The sequence below is a fragment of the Nannospalax galili genome, unplaced genomic scaffold, assembly GCF_000622305.1.
Source record: "Nannospalax galili isolate Female #2095 unplaced genomic scaffold, S.galili_v1.0 scaffold690, whole genome shotgun sequence".
Classification (NCBI taxonomy): domain Eukaryota; kingdom Metazoa; phylum Chordata; class Mammalia; order Rodentia; family Spalacidae; genus Nannospalax; species Nannospalax galili.
In genome coordinates, this window is record NW_008329288.1 from 1,797,669 (window position 1) to 1,815,240 (window position 17,572).

General features: G+C 40.8%; 1 protein-coding gene across 3 annotated transcripts in view; it reads right to left on the minus strand.

Moving 5' to 3' along the window:
* Ddx25 (DEAD-box helicase 25) overlaps window positions 1–17,572 on the minus strand; it is a gene marked incomplete at its 3' end in the record, with an annotated part of 21,784 nt that continues 4,212 nt past the window's right edge. The window contains 8 exon segments of one of the 3 annotated variants that reach the window (XM_029564379.1): window positions 1–180; window positions 1,264–1,452; window positions 3,071–3,233; window positions 4,081–4,318; window positions 12,668–12,785; window positions 13,993–14,107; window positions 15,608–15,710; window positions 15,821–15,913. In XM_029564379.1, the coding sequence (XP_029420239.1) occupies window positions 119–180; window positions 1,264–1,452; window positions 3,071–3,233; window positions 4,081–4,318; window positions 12,668–12,785; window positions 13,993–14,107; window positions 15,608–15,710; window positions 15,821–15,913 (1,081 nt within the window). 3 annotated transcript variants of the gene reach the window in all.

Here is a 17,572-nt window from a genome sequence, read left to right on the forward strand (position 1 = left end):
TATGACATTTATTTTGCCATCTGTGACAGTTTCATGTTGAAAGAGCCTCAACATAAAAAATTATCAGCTGGAACATTCTCACATAAACTAGGATATCCCACAAACAATAAAGGTCTCTTCAGTATTCGAGCTTTTCAATCTCATCCATGTCTTCCGGGTTGAGCTGCTTTATATTGCTGTCTGAAAGAAGAAAAGAGAAAGAAACCAGTTTTGCCCTAGGTCCTAAATGGAAGTGAATTCCAGCCAACTATCAATTTATGAAGTCAGTGATACCCTTGAAAAAAATTGTATACAAAGTCTAAGATAGTAAGTAAAGGACATTAACCAAATACCTAATACACACTAAAACAGCAGCAAATAGACCAGACCTAGAATATACATGTCTGGATGCCTTGGGCAGAAACGGACTGCCGTGACAGTGAGAAGAGCCTGGGGAGGACCAAGCCTCCTCATTGCAGTCACTGCCCAAGGCCAGTTCTCAAGAGCTCAGCACAGTCACAGTGCCCTTCCAGGTCTCTTCTCCAGCCTCCCTAGCTAGTCTAAGATAGGAGTACCTAAGCAATTCATTTGAGAGCCAGTAAATGTACAGCATTCAGCCTGCAAACCTTTAAATTACATTCCAGATGTTCTGTGGGCCCATATGCACTTTCCAGGGACAATGCCCACTACTTCCAACAGAGTTCCATTCTGCAAGGTGATACTTAAATGTTCTCTTGCCTGTAACGTTCCTACCCATATCTGTTCTCTCTGGGTCTTAGGGTAATTTGAGGAGTAATTGTCAGGTGATGGAACCCTGTGTGGAGGGAGGATTCCATAAGAGCATTCTGCCAGTCCAGGGTCCCAGCTGAGTGGCTGAGCCCAGCTTATTTGGGTCAGGGGGTGGTGGGTGGTGGCGGTATAAGAGGGTGGCAGAGCTCAGAATCCAAGCCTGTCCTATCTGAAGGGTAAGGCAAAAGAAAGGAAAACTACAAATAAAAGAGGAAGCAGAGGACATAATAAACCCTAAAGGGTGTCATTATTTTGCTTATGGTACATCTCTAAAGAATATGAAATTCTTCTATAGATTGCAGAATGAGCTCACATGAATTCTACTTGATGTTTAAAATTTCCTTTAACAACCATGTAGGAATTACCTAAATCAACTGTCCCAAGTTATGATTCTGTTCCTGTGAATTAGCAGCTTTTCCTTCACAGGACCTCACACTGCCCACATGACCAGTGCAAGTAAGTGCCCAGCTGCCACTGTGAAAGCACGATACTTACTAAAGTGGTCCTGGATTTTCATGAGCAGGGGCAGCATGTCTACTTCAATCATGTTGAAGGCGAGGCCTTTCTTCCCAAAGCGCCCTGTGCGCCCTATGCGGTGGAGGTAGGTCTCATAGTCTGGCTCTTCTGATTGGTTTACAGGGAGGTCAAAGTTCACAACAATGGTGACCTGCTTCACATCAATTCCTAGGAGAGGAAAGACACTGTAGGGCCTTGTAATATTTTCTTCAGGACATAGCCACTCAAGAACTACATTTATCAAAGGAATTCTCACTAGTGGAGACATTTGCAAATCAAAATTGGCTTTGAATCATGAAGGAGAGGCTTTGATCAAGCAGTTCTGCTTGCATGTTGTGGTGTCATCTGTGATGTCGAATAAGAGTGTTAATAGAGGCTAACTCTACCAAAATCTAAATAGGTACAAAGCATGTGTACCCATGTGAATGGGGAGGGGGACAGGGAGGGAGAGGGAGAGAAACTCCCTCACCATGCCTACAAGGCTATGCTTCCCTCTGTTCTCATGGAGCTAAGTCTCCTGCAAGCTCCTCAGTCCAGGGTTGTCTTACCTATTAGTTGTTTTATCTCTTGCCTCAACTATTAAAACTTCTAGACTGGTTTCCCCTTTATCTCTTCTCCCATTCCTCTAATCTCTTCTAGGATGGTCATCATAGCAAGAGGCAGGGCGCATGCACTCAGAACCTACTGCTCAAATCAGACAGGATAGGATACAAGCCCTTCAAGCCCTTAAACCATGGATACCTCACCTCTTCCTCATGCCTTCAGTCACAAGGGCTGGCCATTTCCCAAAGTCATTGTACATTCCCACCAAATTGACCCTTACTGTTGGCTGGGGATGTGGCTCAGTGATAGTGCCTGCCTAGCAAGTACAAGGTCCTGGATTTGATCCCCAGAAACAAACAAACAAAAGTGCTCAAGAGCTCACATGGCTAGTGGTTTAAACTGGAGACACTGTTTCACTGGGTAGCCCCAGTCAAGGGTCATTCCCAAGGGTCAGGAACTTCACCCTTTTTCAGGCTATGCTTCCAAAAGACAGAGCCCATACCTACTCCTAACACAACAGGCCCTTCTGTTCTATTTGCTAAACTCTGAATGAACCAGAAAGCAGTTTTAGTATAGGGGCCAGGGAAGGATGTGAGAGGGATGAAGAAACAAAAAGCAAAACAAAACAAAGTCTCTTAAAAAAACAAAACAAACAAACAAAAACTGACAAGATTAGTCAATGGCAAAGATGTGAAACAACTCAACTCTCCTACCCTGCTGGTGGGAGTCGAGAATGTCTACCCATGGTGGAAAAGCTGTGCAGTTTCTCATAAAGCAGCCTTCCCACTCCCAGCTATTTGCCCAAGTGAAATGAAAACACACCTCTCCACAAGAACCTATACACGAGCTTTATTACAGCTGTATTCAAAATAACTCCTAACTGGAAACAATCCAAATACCCAAGCGGTAAAAGACCAAACTATCAATGGAATACTACTGGCAATGGAAAGGAACCGGCTACCGTTACATGTAACAACACTGATGAAACTCGGCAGCATTATGTTAGGTTCAATACAAAGGCTATATACTATATAATTCTATTTATCTGGCATTCTGGAAGAAACAAAAATACACACAGAAATTTCATCAGCAGTTGCCAGGGCCCTGTGATGGGAAGAGATGGACTGAGGAGGAGGACAAGGCAATGTGGGGGAGGTGGCAGGGCTGCATGACTGCATGTTTGCCAAAACTCTGAAATGCACTGTGCGTAAATTTAACATCCACACCAGACTTTCACACACACCTCGAGCACAAACATTGGTCGTTATAAGAACCTTCTCTTTCCCATCTCGAAACCTCTGAATGATAGAAGCTCGCTGCTCCACTGTGAGTTCCCCACTTAGCAAGGACACTTGGTGGCCATCCTGCATCATCTCCACAGTCAACCACTTGGCATTTCGACGTGTCTACGAGAGAAACAAAAGCACTAGGTCAAGCAGACTGGCTGTGCCTGCTGTGCTCAGGGGCACAGGGCAGGAGGGACAGCTGCAGAGGAATTCTGCTTCCCAGTTCCCTCAGTCCTCCAGGAGTCCTGGAATGTGGCACAGCATTCTGAGATGGACTGTGATTCTAAGCATCAGGTTCTCTCAACCCAGCTGAGCTTTGGCCTTCTCTTCTACAAACTCAAGAGAAAGACACTCTACCTATCTCACATGGTATTATGATGACAAAATGAAGCCAACAGACATTGCAAGTGCTTTTCATAAACCAGGCATCTGCCTAAAATCGTTATGTGCACATCTAAGTAGCTACTTAATTTCATTAAAGTTTTATGTTAAATGGACCAAAAAGAAAATCCAAAGTACAGTACCCTGCCCACTTTATGTGGCAAGTCAGTGGTAGAGCTGCCCTTCTATGAAAGTTTTCAGTTTCGTTCACATGCCAGCAGTTGTCAGCAGATATGCCACAAGACCCTGCTCACAAGGCTTAGCATGCTTACATGGTAGGGAGAAAAAATACACGAGCATGAAAAATGTCAGATAAGAAGAAAAAAAAAACAAGAAAATAAACAGCAGGCTGTTCACAGTAAGCAACACATCACCCTGAGAAGAGTGTCTGTAAAAACGACAATGCACCTCAATCTAACTCTGGCTGTTAGAAGTTCCTCTAAGATAAGGACATCCTATTTAAGATCCTATTCCATCATTCAACCTTTCTAAGTTTTACCCCTAAAATGCAGATGGTACTTACTACTGTCTCTCTGCCTCTACCTGCAGGGAAATCTGGGCATGAAGACACAGGCAGTAAGTTTACCTGGCAGAAGATGATGGCCTGGCCAATGGTGATGCCACCATAGATATTGCACAGGGCTTGGTATTTGTCTTTCCTGTTCTCGCACAGCACATAATACTGTCGGATGTTGTTCAGGGTCAGTTCCTCTTTGCGTAACTTAATAACATTGGGATCAGGGATGATTCGCTCGGCAAACTGCCACACAGAGTCCTCAAAGGTTGCTGAAAAGAGAAGCATCTGGCATTCGGAGGGTAACGCTCTGAAAGAGGGAGGAGAAGATGGCTGTCACCTAGCTGCCAGGCTGCCCGTCTCCTTCAAACACCATCACTGCCATATGCCACACATAAGGGTGTAGTGACTATCTCCAGGTTCATACAAAGAGCCACGTGTCCTACTTGCCACCAAGAATTTGGAAAAACATAAATGGAATGTGAAGCTCAAAGCAAAGTATAGGTGAACATTCTGGAAGATCAGCAGTCACTCATGCCAATCTCTTCCTTAGGTCAGGCAGATTTGCCGCAGAGTCAGCAGGGGTAATAGAGATGCTCCATGTGACTGTAAGCTCACAAAAAGGCAAGTGAAGAGGAAGGAAACCCAAGAGTTATCATTTGATGGCAGTTGTCATATAGCTTGGAAGGGAAAGAACAACATACTCAACCATTTGGAATGTAGAGGAAGAACCTATAGATAAAAAAGGGCAATGAGGGAAAGGCAGGAACTAAAATGCACTTGGAGCTGTGTTGGATACAGATACATAAAATTCAAAAATGCTGAAATGAGTCCATGGAGTTAGCAGGCAGGAAGAGGGTGTGGATTCCCTAGAACTGGAGTTAGGGGTGGTTGTTAGCCACCATGTGGGTGCTGGGAACCAAACCCAGGTCCTCCCAAGAGCAGCCAGTGCTCTTAATTGCTGAGCTATTGCTCCACCCCCTAAAAGTTACTTTTAAACCAATACATAAAAGCATAAAATTGCACATATTAATGAGATGCCACATAATGTTTCAATACAAGCATATGGCATGTAATGTTTAAATCAGGTTAAGTATATTTCCTTAAATACTTACCACTCCTTTGTGATGAAAACGTTCTCAAAATTCCTTTTTTCTTTTGTTATGCATACTACATGTTACCAATAGTTACCCCACAGTAGAACAGTCTACCAGAATTTCTTGTTCCTAACTAAATGTAAGTTAGTACTCACCAATCGATTCCTCCCCAACCTCGGGTAACTACCATTCTACTTTCAATTTCTAAGAAAGGTTAACTTTTTTAGTATAGGCAATATGGAAAACAGTATAGAACTCAAAACAGAGTCACCATAGGATTCAGAAATTCCACTCCTGGGTCTCTATCTAAAGGAAATAAAATCGGTGTATCAATTTCATGGACACCACTTATTTAGTCTTCTTAAAAGGAAATCTGAACAGTAGGAGACTGAACAACCAACACAAATGCTCTATCAAATTATTACTCAGTATTTCCTTCAGTAAAAAATAAAACGGACTTTCTTAGAAGGCCCCCGGTGACTACTAAATCTTTCTTAAGAGTTCTGATTCTTTCACTTTCTATTATATATAAATGTACTAACTTACTGGTGAAAGGACAGCAAGAAGTGTCTTCCTTGACCTCTGGCTATAAGGAACAGTGGGATCCCCTTACTTTAGGCATGCACTACCAGGAGATCAAAGGCTAACTGTACACAGAAAGTCTAGGTTTGGGGACATGAGCTTCAACAAGAAACGGGAATGAATCATATAGCTGAAGGGAAGGGATCGAATGGAAACATGTACACTTCATGGTGGCTTCTTCTCCGCCTAGACTGCTAGCCACCAAGCTCTAGGTCCTGGTAGATCAGAGACATCACACAGCCCCAATGACTTCCAGATGGCAATTATTCTAAAGAGGCACTTCCAAGTTACAAGCACACTGAGTTATCAACTGGAATTTTAGCCCCCGCCCCATTGCAAAAGACTAGGCAAGTATTGCCAGATAAGAGGAGAGGTCTGTGTTTCATGACTAACAGAGATGTAGCAAAAAAACAAAATGGAGAACTGGATAATTCAGAGATGATGTTGAAAACAGAAAAATCTAAAATATTCTAAGTAATATCCTCAGATAATGGTAGATACTGCATCCACATACAAGCAAAGGAAGCTATGGAAAAGCAGCATCAGAAAACACACCACCAGTATGATTCAGAAAGAAAAAAGAAAGCTCAAGACTGCCATTTTAATTAACAAGGAAACACACAATAAGGCTAAAAGAAAACAATGAAAACAGAACACAGTGCAACACTTGGAAGAAAGCTTTTAGTACTGGGCACTGTGGACAGTGATGTGAAAGGCAATATGGAGACAGACTTACAAGTTTAGGAAGAGAAAGACGGTGTTTCTAAATTTGCAGACACTGCCTGAAACACCTTGGCTTAGATTTGGAACTACTGTATGATTATGAGTTGCATACAAAGATTTTGCTTTTATAGAAAAATAATGGCTCAATTATGGAAAAGAAAGATTTGCTATTTCCTACCATCATTCCTTAGCACATATCAAATTAGTAAACTGAATTCTTAGAATATTTGATTATAAAAACTGCTGAGTTGTTGACTTGAGTTTCATAAAAAAAAAATCACTAATTTTGGTCTGAGATTAGGACAAAATTTCTAGCAATTTCTGAAATGGCCTGAAATATATCTCAGCCATTTGTACTATACATTAATGCAAAGTGGTGTTGCCAGCATTGGCAACATTAAAATGGAAATACTCATCAACTCTGAAGAATGTTGAAAATGTTTTATTTCCGACAAGATTTAATTTGTGGTAAAATAAAACAGCACACCCATCTCATTATTAAGCAAATTTGTTTCCATCATTGCTGAATGGTAAAACTATATGTATACTAAAGACTTTAAAAAAATGAAACCATTTATGGTTTACTTTCAGTGATGCTTGATATATGTTTAAATTATATATCTAAATATCTGGGGTCATTAAAATTTCTCCAGTGAAAATGAGTTATGAGTGGAAAAAGTTCAAGAAACGTGGTTTACAGAGCCCAAAGAAAATGTCCTGAGAGTGAGCATGTGGAAAAGTGCTGGTAATAGCGATTCAGCTCTGTAGAGGGCAGATTCATCCAGATCTGTACTAACCTAGTTAGATTATGCTTCAGACATGTCTGTCTAAATCATATTCATCTTATGTCAAATCCTGGCAATAAAAGTTGCTCCCCCTGTTGGGCATGGCACCTCATACCTGTAGCCCCAGCACTTTGGAGGCTGAAGTAGGATTCTTATGTTTGAGGACAACCTGGATTATATAGTGAGTTCCCAGTGAGCCCCTATCTCAAGAAACAAAACAAACATATATCTAAATACACACACACACACACACACACACACACACACACACACACACACACATACTACCTCTAGATCTTAGACACTTTGATTTAAAAAACGGAGTTGATGTCTATCAAGTTTTAAGACACAGAAACCACACAAAACTGCTAACTACTTACCCACATACAAGTTAGCAGAACAGGGCAAATGTAAATTTTGGCTAATGCTATTTCCCACAAACTTATCAAACAAAACGAACAGGTCCTTAACAGCTCAATATCCTGCACTCTGCACCTGACACCTTAGAAAACAGCGATGATCTGATTACCTATGACACTCAGATTTTTGTTTTCTAAGTTTTTGGCCACTTTTCAGTTCTAAACTTGTACTTAGTAAGATTTTTAGCTATGTGGACTTGTGCTTATGACTATTACTGGTGGTGCGTCTAGAAAAGATTTACAGTGTTGGCCTGACATAACAAATACACTGTGTTTTTATAGTGTAGGATGAAAACAAATGTCCCTCTCCAATTTGGAAATACAGTGAAAAAGAGGAGAAAGGGACGACCGTGAAACAGAAATTACATCCTGTTTCTCCCACTGTCTGAGGGTCCTGAGGAAGCTCTCAGGAGTCTAGAGAAGGAGTGGACTGACTGTAGCTGAGCTGTCTGGTTAATGTACACATGTGACAATAACTCATATAGCAGGAAAGGGACTCTTTAAGTGAAGAATTGGACTCTTGTAGAACTCAAAAAAAGACAAATTACATAGAAATTTCTCATCTGTTCAATGAAAGTGCAAATTACTTGCAATCCATCTTTAGTTTCAAAGGTTAAAGCCTCTCTGTGTCTTCACACCATTTTTTTTGAGAGATCTGTCTAAAGTACATCAGAGGGGTTAAAAATGATGGACATTTAGATATGGACAGCCTGTCTATGAATTTATAATTGTAAGGGCTCTGAATGGCACTCAGCTCGTCATGGAACAGCATTAGACAGAGTGTGTGACCATTTCTAGAAATCTAGGAAGAAAGCTAGGAACTAATTTGAACAAATCCAAAAGATTTCACATATTCTCAAAACACACACACACACACACACACACACACACACACACACACACACTCTTTAATTATGTGAGCTAGTGAGCATGTTAACTAGCCCAGCTGTGCTAATCACTTACATATCAAAATGTCATGTATATTTTGAATAGATATGATTTATGTTTACTATACCTCAATCAGACTGACAAAAATAAAACAGCCAGAGGATTAGATTGTAAAAATAAATGAAAAACAAAAATCTACTTTTCCAGCAAAGAAAATCACAAGTATGCTATGCTTAAGCTTTTGCTAGGAGGACATTTAACCTCATGCTATCACACTGGCCTAATACTACTAATAAGCATTTTGATTTGTCACAAGTGGAGCTGCAAGTCAAAAAGTTTTACCATCACATAAAAAATACTCTAGGCAGTTCAGAGAGGTGCTACTGGAAAAAGAAAAGACTGAGTGGAAACATTACTGTACCACTGTACCATGAGACAGAAACATGTAATTTAAAAAAATCAAATAGGTAGAGAAATGGCTTAGTGGTTAAGAGCACTACCTGCTCTTGCAGAGGATCAGGGTTTGGTTCCTAGTACCTCCGTGGTAGCTAGCAACCATTCATAACTCCAGTTCCAGGGGATATGACACCCTCTTCTGCCCTCTGTGAACACTGCATGCACATGGTATACTTACATGCAGGAAAAACACTCATACATATATGTATTTATGTATCAGAACAGCACCCAATATTGCTATCCCAGCACCCAATATTGCTATCCATAATAAAATAATTAAACTGTTATATCAGAGAAAGAACTGTTATAAAATATTGTTACATTTTCACAAAGTATGACTAATTGCTACTGATAATTACTTCTGTTAGGCTGTTTAAATAGGAGCATTCACAAAACAGTAAACTACAGAATATACAAGTCTGAATAAACATATTTTTCATATTTTTAGTAACACTTGTATAATTATTTTTATTTTACATGTCTTTTGTTTGCTATGACTGTGCCTTATACTACCTCTCTGTTCATCAATCTAAGAAAAGAATCTCAGAAAATTTCCAGGAACTGGCAGACAGCAGTTCTGAAAATGAAAGGGTGAACAATTTCCACAAGAAACTAACCAAAGCCTTCCATTGAGAAGAATCAGGGGAGGCAGGAGACCCCAAAACTTTCTACAGAGAAAAAACAGGTTACAAACAAAATCTGGGAGATCAGGATGAAATGAGACCTTTCTGCCAAAGTACTGGAAGCTAAGGATACTAATTATATATTAAATTACTTAAAAAAACATTTTGTTTTCAACATTGCATCTGAAATTAGAGGGAGAGTGATTATTCAACACAGGATACCAGTGCAGGTAAACTATCAGTCAAAAGGTCAAATGTGCAGGGACAATAAAAGCATTTTCAGGCCGGGCATGGTGGAGCACACCTTTAATTCCAGCACTCGGGAGACAGAGGCAGGTGGATCTCTGTGAGTTCAAGCCCAGCCTGGTCTACATAATGAGTTCCAGGCCAGCTGGGGCTACAGGGAGAACCTGTCTCAAAAAGACCAAAAAAAAAAGCATTTTCAGACATGTAAGAGCTAAAAAAAAAAAAAAAAAAAAAAAAAAACCTTTTTCAGAAATGAAAAACCAAAAAAAAAAAAAAAAACAAAACCCCTCTCTTATACACTTAATGGAAGGTATCAGAAATACAGTCCAGTATATTAAGGAAGGACCCAGGAAATGGGAAATGTAAAACTGTAAATGAGCAACAGCAGAGCTGTGGTTACGACTATGTAGCAGGACAGTAAAAAGTAATAATCCTATACTTCTTGGCTCAGTAATAAATAATACACACATACACACACACATACACACAGAGAGAGAGACAGAGAGAGAGAGAAAGAGAATGATATATCATCTAATATAAGCATGTTCTTATTTAATTGCAGAAGTGATAGAGAAGATGGAAAAGAGAGCATGGGTCATGTTTTAAAAGAACTCAGATTGCCTCCCAGAACTTGAAGGTAAGACCCTATTGCTGAAAACAGGACATACTTCAGACACAGGACTTGGAGTCACACAGTTGGAACTGACCTGAAAGCCATCTCCCTGAAGGCCAGCTCTCATAGTTTTAGAGGACACTATGCAAGTTGCTAAGGAACAAAATCAACTGATGGTCCACCCCAAGCTTTAATGCCTAATCATGACAATGACTAGCATAACAAACTACATTGGTACAGTAGTTGCACTTTTATCTTGGGAATAATCAATAGCTACCTAATTGAACTTAAAGCCCACTCAATGGGAGGAAACTCATGTGTGGTACTATAAACATAGCCAAATACACATGGCTGGAGAGGCCCTAGATATTAGAGTAAACCCTAAGGCTGTCACATCCCTAGACAAATGTAATTTCTTACTATATGCTAAATATGGATCCTTATATTTACAGACAAGTATGCCAATCACCACTCATCAAAGAAGCTTCTTTTGACAGACAATTACAGAGTTCCACAACTGGTCATACTCAGAGAATAAGTGTCTATGAGATGCCCAATCCTAAGTGACACATCTACAATGGAACCTCTACACCTAAGACTCACAGAACATACTGGAACGAGGGACTGAGAGAATACTAATGCATCTCTCAACTCTCATCAAGCTACCTTATGCAACAGAGGGCAATGAACACAAAAGGCCACAAATGGACAAAGTATAGAGAATAAGAGTCTGCAGAGTGTGGGTCCCTGGACAGGACTCCTAAATTAAACTTCACTTACCCGGGGCTCATTACGGAAAAGGGGGTGGAAAGATTGTAAGAGCCAGGGGAAGAGGTGCATGACTGTACGGAAACGAGTCTTACAGGTTCCTGGAACCTTGCTCATGAACCTACAACAATAGTGTCAGCATGCACAAGACCCATGTAAACCCAATCAGATAAAAACCCAGCATAGAACTGGGAAAATGGGCAGCAGGCCCCAATCTTAGCCAAAGAACTACTGGCAGCTGATTACTGCTGGGTGAGGGAAGAGGTGCTCTTCTTTAAGGGAGAGACTAGATAGGCTGACTAAACCCCAGTGGATGAACTTGCATTGTGGGACGTCTGGGTGCACAAACTTGACTTGATCTGCCTTAACATATATGACAGAATGTATGAAATCCAGTGGGGCAGGATATGAGGGGGTCTGGATAGGGCAGGGAGCATAAAGATGATTAAGATATTTTGTATGAAATGCACAAAAATTCAATAAAAATATACATAAAAAAGAACTCAGAAACACTTTCAATATTGGGAAGTCAGGTGACAACAATTTTACATCAGGAAATAGCAGTGTGGACACATAAGACAGGAAGGTCAGTATCAGAGAAAAGAGGTGTCTTCTCAGAATTGGACAGGTGATTGCTGTTTTTCATTTAAGACTTCCAATACTGTGGGAATTTAACCCAGTATATAGTACTTTATTTAAAAATATGTGATACAAGGGCTAGAGAGGTGGGTCAGTGGTTAAGAGCACTGACTGCTCTTGCAGAAGACCTGTGTTCGAATCCCAGCACCCACATGCTGGCTAAGAACCGTCCATAACTCCAGTTCCAGGAGACCCGATGTCCTCTTCTGTCCTCCGTGGGCATTGCATGACACGGGTGCACTTATATCCATTCAGGCATAACATTAATATACATAAAATAAAAGTAAACAAATAAAAATTAAAAAAATATGTGATACAGATTCCTAACGTCACAGATTCAGTGAGTCTGAGGAGGGACCTGGGAATCTGTTATCTGAAGCCCTTCAGGTGATAGTGTTAGAAAAAACTGGGAAAATAATATAATTTTTTACAAATTATAGGAAAAGTCAGGACAAGACCTGATCTAACATTACTGTTTTCTACTGTATCTCAATTAGCCAGATAGCCTCAAGATTATCTTTTAACAGTTTCTCTTAACAATTATGATCAGGATATAAAACGTTATTGGCAAATCTGATTCAGACCCAGCTGAAAGCCTGTACTGCAAAGTAAAATGGAGTGCCAAGTGTTGAGGGTGAAGCTGGACAAGTACAACAGTCTGAAGCCCCTGAGTTGGTAAAAATAATGAAAACCCAAGGTCAGCTTAGAGGTGAAGATGACAGACAGGCTTTCAGCAATAAACATAATTAGGAACAGAAGACAAAGGAAATTTATCACTTAGACTGAAGATCCAGGAGGAAAGGATGAATGTGAAGATTACCTTTGGATACGAATACTCTGATCTGAGAATCCTTGGGTATCAATCATCACATCTGCTTCATCGAGGACAAACACACGAATCTTAGTCAAATCAATCAATTTTCGCTTGAAACACCAATCTAGGACAGTCCCAGGAGTACCAATTACAATCTGTTTCGTGACTTCAGTGCCCCTTGGAACTGTGGAAAAAAGGGTTTTAAGTGCTCCTGTAGATGTCAGCAGCCTTACTCCAATAGGACACAGCCAGGGTGATGTGACACAGAGCTTGGAAGCAAAAGCACAGTCTGTAATGATTTTCCAAGGGCAAACCCTGAGGGCCATTTGCAGAATTTTAGAATAAATCCCAGAGTTTCAGCTTTATTGTTGTAACAGTCCTGCATATTTGAATAAGGCTCTGCTTGGGCAAGTTAGGTGTGGTGGCATGCCTGCAGGCTAGCTACTCAGGAGACTGAGGTGAGATGACCACTTGACTATATAAGTTCAAGACCACACTGGGGAACATAGTGACACTGTTTTTTTTAAAGCCACAATGCAGCCCTTCTACAGTCCTCTAGAAAAAATGGCACGGCTGTGAAGAAAAACAATTAGGCATGACACAGGCCTGCTGTAATCTCAGCTACTCTGGAGACCGACAACTGAAGGTTCAAGCCAGCCTGGGCTACAGAGTAAGTTTGAGAGACCACATCCCAAAATGAAATGTAAGAAGATGACATGGGATCTATTCAGTGGCAGGGTACTTACCTAGTATGCACAAGGCTCTAAAGTCCCCCCAAAACAAAACAAAATAAAACAAAGTATGAATTGTTCACAAATGGTAAATAACCAAAATGTTCAATAATAGGTTAGATTTTTTAAAATTATGGGATATTATGAAGCTAGTCAAAAGAATGGTGTGAAAAAAGTACTCCCATTTTTAAAAATACAATGAAACAAACACATGCAGGTACGTTACAGCAGAAAGTAATTGGAGGGCAAAGAACAACATTGACTTATTTTCTAATCTTCTATTTTAATGAAAAATCCAAAATAAAACTTGTTCTGCATAAAATGACCAAGTCTCAAAAAAAAAAAAAAAAAAAAAAACCCAACCCCAACACAAAACAAAACAGGAAATATATAAAAGGTATCCTCTTACGGGATGTGGAAATAATGTGGTTAGTGTTTTGCTGTGTTCTCACTGTCTTCCAGGCTGTGCACAATGCTCCAATCCGTAATATCTCAGTTAATATCATTTCCCCCATTTTAGAGAAGAGAAGGCAGAGGCATTCTAGCAGCCTTGCTACTGGTAAAGTCAGGATTTAAAAAATAGCCAAGACAGGTACATACTTCGATTTCCTCGAATGGCATACATCACTTCAACATCCACACAGAACTTCCCCATCCTCTCAACCACACGGCCAGTCTGCAGAGCCAGTTCATAGGTAGGAGCCAGGCAGAGGCACTGTGAGACAGAAACGGGGAGGAGAAAGATTCATAGAAGCCACTGTTCACATTGAACACATTTGCAATTAAAAGCTGTACAGGGAGAGGCACAGAAATGACACTGGCAATTTTGGCCGAATGAAACATTTAAAAGTGGATATAATTTAGCAGTTGAGAAACAGTTGACAGATTTGGAGTGAATGCTGAATATGAAAGAGGGAAGAGGCTGAAGGACAGAAAAATAATCATTTCATACATTCCTCTCTACAGGGTTATTTAGAAATACAAGCTACTTGTTATCCTTTTCTGATGGAGGAAGAAGGGGACACGGGGAACTGGGACTCAATGAGGGAGGCAAGACACGAAAAATTATAGCTTGTACACCTATCACCTCTTGCTATTAAGAGTCTGTTTCCAGCATGCTCTGCTTATCTACCTGTATTATAAATGCAGAATCCTGCTAGATAATACTCCCCCAAACTCCCATGTTTCTATCTCCACTGTTGGAGATGCTGGTGGAAGACACTGGTGGTATCTAATGCATTCATGTGCTTCAGTTAGGGATCTGTGATAGTGAAGGAAACAAAGGGCTAAAAGGTTTCCACACACACTTCTCAACACATGGGCTCAAGCATGGCTTCTATGGATAATTTTGATTGATACCATACTTCAAATATAAATTTCAACAACCTTGTCTGAGAAGTCCATTTGCTATGCCTGGTCTCAGTCGTGCACATCTACAGCTGATTGTAGAGTACCAGATAACTTTTAGCTTTTAGCACATGGGAACTCAGCTTGTGAAAGAAACTGGTGAATGCCCTTTGGAGAAAAAAGGGAAAGACTACCAGATACTTTCTTTTGAAAAGAAAGTAGGCTAGGAGTAGGATGAGCTGGGTACCTTGATCGGTCACCCTGTGCTACCTCAAGAAGACACTTTTCTCCTTCTAAGTGTCAGTTTCCTTCTCTGCTAAATGAGTGAGGTGAACGAGATGACCTTCTGGCCATACAGCTAAGCAGCCATCATCACGTGATGCTTATGAGTATCCTAAGCACAGTGGTAAATGTAGTTCCACTGAATCTACATGACAACCTTAGGAGAAAAGCATTCAGTTATTCATTCATCCAGTCAATGTTTAATGAATCATTTATACAATCCAGGCACTATGCTGGGTGTTAGGGTTCAAGGCTAAACAGATTAACTATACTCCATGCTTTACAGTGCTATCTGTACAGATAAGGAACCAGACTCAGGGAGATTTACTAGTTTGCTCAAGGCATTCAGCTAGCTGGTCAGTGGTGGAGAGGCTGTAATTGGAGCCAGCTGGACTCTTAACGCCTGTGTTGTCCACCACTATTCCATACTATGCCCAATGGTCTGGGACTGTATGAAGGAATTCCTAGTCTACATATCTTTGTACCACTGTATTAACCATATATTTGGAGTAATACCAGTTATTATTAAAATATAAATGGCACTGCAATGACAAGAATTTCCACTTTTTCCACAGTCCTTCCTTACCTGTGGGAACAATTCCAATGCATTCACTCTGCTTAGCATTGCTAAGACAAAGGCAGCTGTTTTTCCTGTTCCAGACTGGCTCTGTGCTATGAGGTTCTGGGGGCTGTGGAAAAGAGAAGAGACAACTGGCCATAAACTGAATACAAGATTCTGAGCATAAACTGAAAAGACTGAAAATAATCAACTTGGAAAACCACTACCCTGGAAACTCACGGATGTGCCAGCATCATAGGGAGGGCCATCTCTTGAATTTTAGATGGTCTGTTAAATCCCATTGCATAAATCCCCTTTAGTAATTCTTCCTTTCTGTAAAATAAATGAATAAAATGATCACACACAACAGAAGCTCAGCAGTCTCGTTAATATATGTACCAGTAGCCTTCAGAAATGCAACTTGAAAGGCACATTTCTAAGTTTGTAATTGAGTTTTTTGCTAGTTACTTTTCTCTTGTTCTAACAAAATACCTGACAGAAGCAACTTGGGGGAGGAAGGATTTATTTTAGCTCAAGGTTTAAGAAGGGATAAAGTGCATAAGAACAGGAAAGGCACGGTGGTGGGGTTGTGAGGCTGAGGATCACACTGTATCTGTGGTCAGGAAGCAGAGAGAGATGAAAGCTCATGCTCAGCTTGCTCTTTCCTTTCCCCTTTTTAAAAATTTGGTCAGAGACCCCAGCCCATGACATAGTGCCACCCACATGCAAGGTGGTCTTTCCTCCTTAGTTTAAACCTCCCTGGAAAGACTCACCCTCAAAGACTCACCCAGAGATGGGGAACCTAGGTGATTCAAAATCCAGTAAAGGTGGAACCAAAGATTAACTATTTACAAGCACTAATTAGAAGTACTCCATACAAGCTGGAACTGACCTGGAAGCCACCTCCACGAAGGCTAGCTCTCATAGTTCTGGAGGTGACTATGCAAGCTGCTAAGGAAGAACATCAATTGATGGTTCAATCCCAGCTTTAAAGCCTAGTAACCACAACAATGACTGGCATAGCAAACTATATCGGTGCAGTAGTGGCACTTTTATCTTGGAGGTAATCATCAGCTACCTAACAGGTCTTAAAGCCCACTCAATGGACAGAACTCATGTGTGGTACTAGAAACATAGCCAAATACACACAGCTGGAGAGGCCCTAGATATTAGAGAAAACCCTAAGGCTGTCATATCCCTAGACAAATATAATTTCTTACTATATGCTAAATATCGATTCTTATATTTAGAGACAAGTACACCAATCACCACTCATCAAAGAAGCTTCTTTTGACAGACAATTACAGTTCTACAACTGGTCACAAACAGAGAATAAGTGTCTGTGAGATCCCCAACCCTAAGTGATACATTTCTAATGGAACCTTCATACCTAAGGCTCATGGAACACAGTGGAGCAAGGGGTAGAGAGAAAACTAATGCATCTCTCAACTCTCATAAGTGAAGTTCCCTCATACAACAGAGGGCGAGAAACACAAAAGGTCACAAATGGCCAAAGCACAGAGAATAAGAATCTGCAGAGTGTATGTCCCTGAATAGGACTCCTATATTAAACTTCACATACCCAGGGCTCAGGGACCATTGTGGAAAATGGTGCAGGAAGATTATAAGGGTGCAGAGGAGGAGGTACATCACCATATGAAAACAGTCTTTCAGGCTCCTGGGACCTTGCTCATATGAACCTACAGCAGTGGTGTCAGCAGGCCCACGACCCATGCAAATTCAATCAGACAAAAACCCATACAGAACTGGGAAAATGGGCAGCAGGTCCCAACCTTAGCCAAAGAGCTATTGGCAGCTGATTACTACCAGGTGAGGGAGAGCTGACCTTCTTTAAGAGAGAGAGTCTAGATAGGTTGAGTAGACCCAATCGACGAACTTGCATTGAAGGACGCCTAGGTACGTTAACTTGATGATGGGTCTTCACAGATATGACAGAATGCATGAAATCCAGTGGGGCAGGATATGGGGGGG